Source organism: Mustela nigripes, unplaced genomic scaffold, assembly GCF_022355385.1.
Source record: "Mustela nigripes isolate SB6536 unplaced genomic scaffold, MUSNIG.SB6536 HiC_scaffold_8201, whole genome shotgun sequence".
Lineage (NCBI taxonomy): Eukaryota > Metazoa > Chordata > Mammalia > Carnivora > Mustelidae > Mustela > Mustela nigripes.
Window position 1 is genome coordinate 1 of NW_026747607.1, and position 2,075 is coordinate 2,075.

Sequence of the window (2,075 nt, forward strand, 5' to 3'; positions counted from 1 at the left end):
GAAAGGATTTATATTGAAGTGTGTTAATTCCTCTGGTATGATTACAGTCTAAGTAATAAAGAATTTAGAAATTCAACTAAACTGTCTTCTCTGTCCTCATTTAACGTTGTTCGGCAGGAAATGACCCCGCCGCGGTGCGCCATCTCACGCTCTACGCCCCACGCTGAGTCCAGCTGTTCTTACTTCTGGAGATGATGGTGCGCGTGAACGACACCTCCCCTGGGGACTCAGATTTTGTTCTCCAGTGTGCGGGGGTCCCTGGGGAAGGTGTGGTCATGGAGCCGTCTCTGTCCTGCCTGCGTTCGGGTCTGGCAGGTCTTCTCTGGGGTGGGGGCATCTTTCAGGTGGGGGCTCTCAGTTGGTCTCTGGGTTGACTCTGGAGGCTGTGCCCGGGGTTCTGGCTGACAGAGCCTTTTCCTGGCTCCCTCCTGCACCCCCCACCTCTGTGTCTGCTCCTCCCTCGGGAATGTGGATCTTCCTGTATCTTCCTCACTCACTCCTTTGTCACTGTCCCTCTTGTATCTCATGACTGGTCAAGAACACATTTTTCGCACCATCTTAGACATGCCTTGTCCCTTCTGCTCTTTAAACTTGCTCAAGAACCACCTCGTGCAGAAGAGAATCCAGCTGAATCCCAGTGGCACCACCCCTACTTAGGGGAATTCCTTGTTCTGCTTTGGGCTCCAGTGCTCTTGGTGGCACTAGTGACCTGGTTAGGTGGGCATTAGGTTGGACTGATTTCCCTGGACGAGCAACTGCGGCTCCTTGTTTTGGATGGGTCTCCCGCAGGGCAGAGTCTGGGATTGCTCTGTCAACTTGGGGGACTCCTGAGGCCAGACACTGTGGGGTCTTCACGGTGTGCGCCATCAGACTGGGGGAGAGGGAACGTTAGTTGTCCTGCCGTACAGGGTGTTACCAGCGTGTGGACTCTCCGGGCATTGTCACTGGACCCCTGAGGACGGGAAAGGTCCTCTCGAAATCATGCCTTCTCTCTTCATCAGCTTAAGAGAGAGCCGGCAGGTCACTTTCCCTCCCTGAACCTGTATATGCAGCATAGCAGGATTTGCCCTGAAGCAGAGGAACATTGGGGAGGGGAGCGGAGAATGGGGCCTCCCCACGGACCTCCGACTCCCTGAGGACACATGTTGCCCATTCTCACAGGGAAACGGACAGGCCGAGGGCTCGCTGCCTTCCCAATGCACATTCCCATCCGTGGCCCGCGGCTCACCCCTTCCTCCCGCCCCCGCCCCGCACTCACCGCCCAGCCTGCCCTCCCCCCACACTGCGCAGGAGCTTCCTGGCGGCCCCCTTCGCGTGCTTGTTCCTGAGGGTGTAGATGAGCGGGTTGAGCGCCGGGGTGACCACGGTGTAGAAGAGCGAAACGAACTTGCCCCGGCCCTGGTCGTAGCGGCGCGTGGGCTGTAGGTAGGTGTAGATGGCCGAGCCGTAGAAGAGGCAGACGGCGGTCAGGTGGGACCCGCACGTGCCCAGCGCTTTGCTGCGGCCGCCCCGGGAGCGCATGCCGCAGATGGCGCGGGCCACGGCGCCGTACGAGGCCAGGATGACGGCGGACGGCAGCAGCAGGATGACCACGCGCGCAGCGAACATCCGGCGCTCGGTGGCGTCGCGGTCACCGCCACAGGCCAGCTGCAGCAGCGCGGGGAGCTCGCAGATGAAGTGGTCCAGCCGGCGGGGCGCGCACAGCGGCCGTGCGGCCAGGAGCGCGCTCTGCGCGGCGGAGTTGGCCAGGCCGCCCAGCCAGGAGGCGCAGGCCAGCGCGCGGCACCGGCGCGGGGAGGCGAGCTCGGCGTGGCGCAGCGGGTGCACGACGGCGGCCGCGCGGTCCAGCGCCATCACCGCCAGCAGCAGGCACTCCACGGAGCCCAGCGCCAGCGACGCGCACAGCTGGGCCAGGCAGCCCGCGCGGGGCAGCCACAGCTCCGCGCCGCACAGGCTGGCCAGCAGCGCGGGCGCCACGCTCGTCGTGAAGCCCGCGTCCACCAGCGCCAGGTGGCCCAGGAAGTAGTACATGGGTGTGTGCAGGCGCGGGTCGCGCACGGCCAGCAGCACGAGGG

At 63.1% G+C, this 2,075-nt stretch overlaps 1 protein-coding gene across 1 annotated transcript; it reads right to left on the reverse strand.

The window, feature by feature from the left end:
• Nucleotides 1-1,254: 1,254 nt before the first annotated feature.
• Nucleotides 1,255-2,070, reverse strand: LOC132009230 (putative olfactory receptor 2I1; the record flags this gene model as incomplete). Its single annotated transcript, XM_059387538.1, has 1 exon — nt 1,255-2,070. A coding segment is annotated over one exon (816 nt), but the record flags the coding sequence as incomplete, so codon positions are not given.
• Between the last annotated feature and the right edge of the window lie 5 nt (nt 2,071-2,075).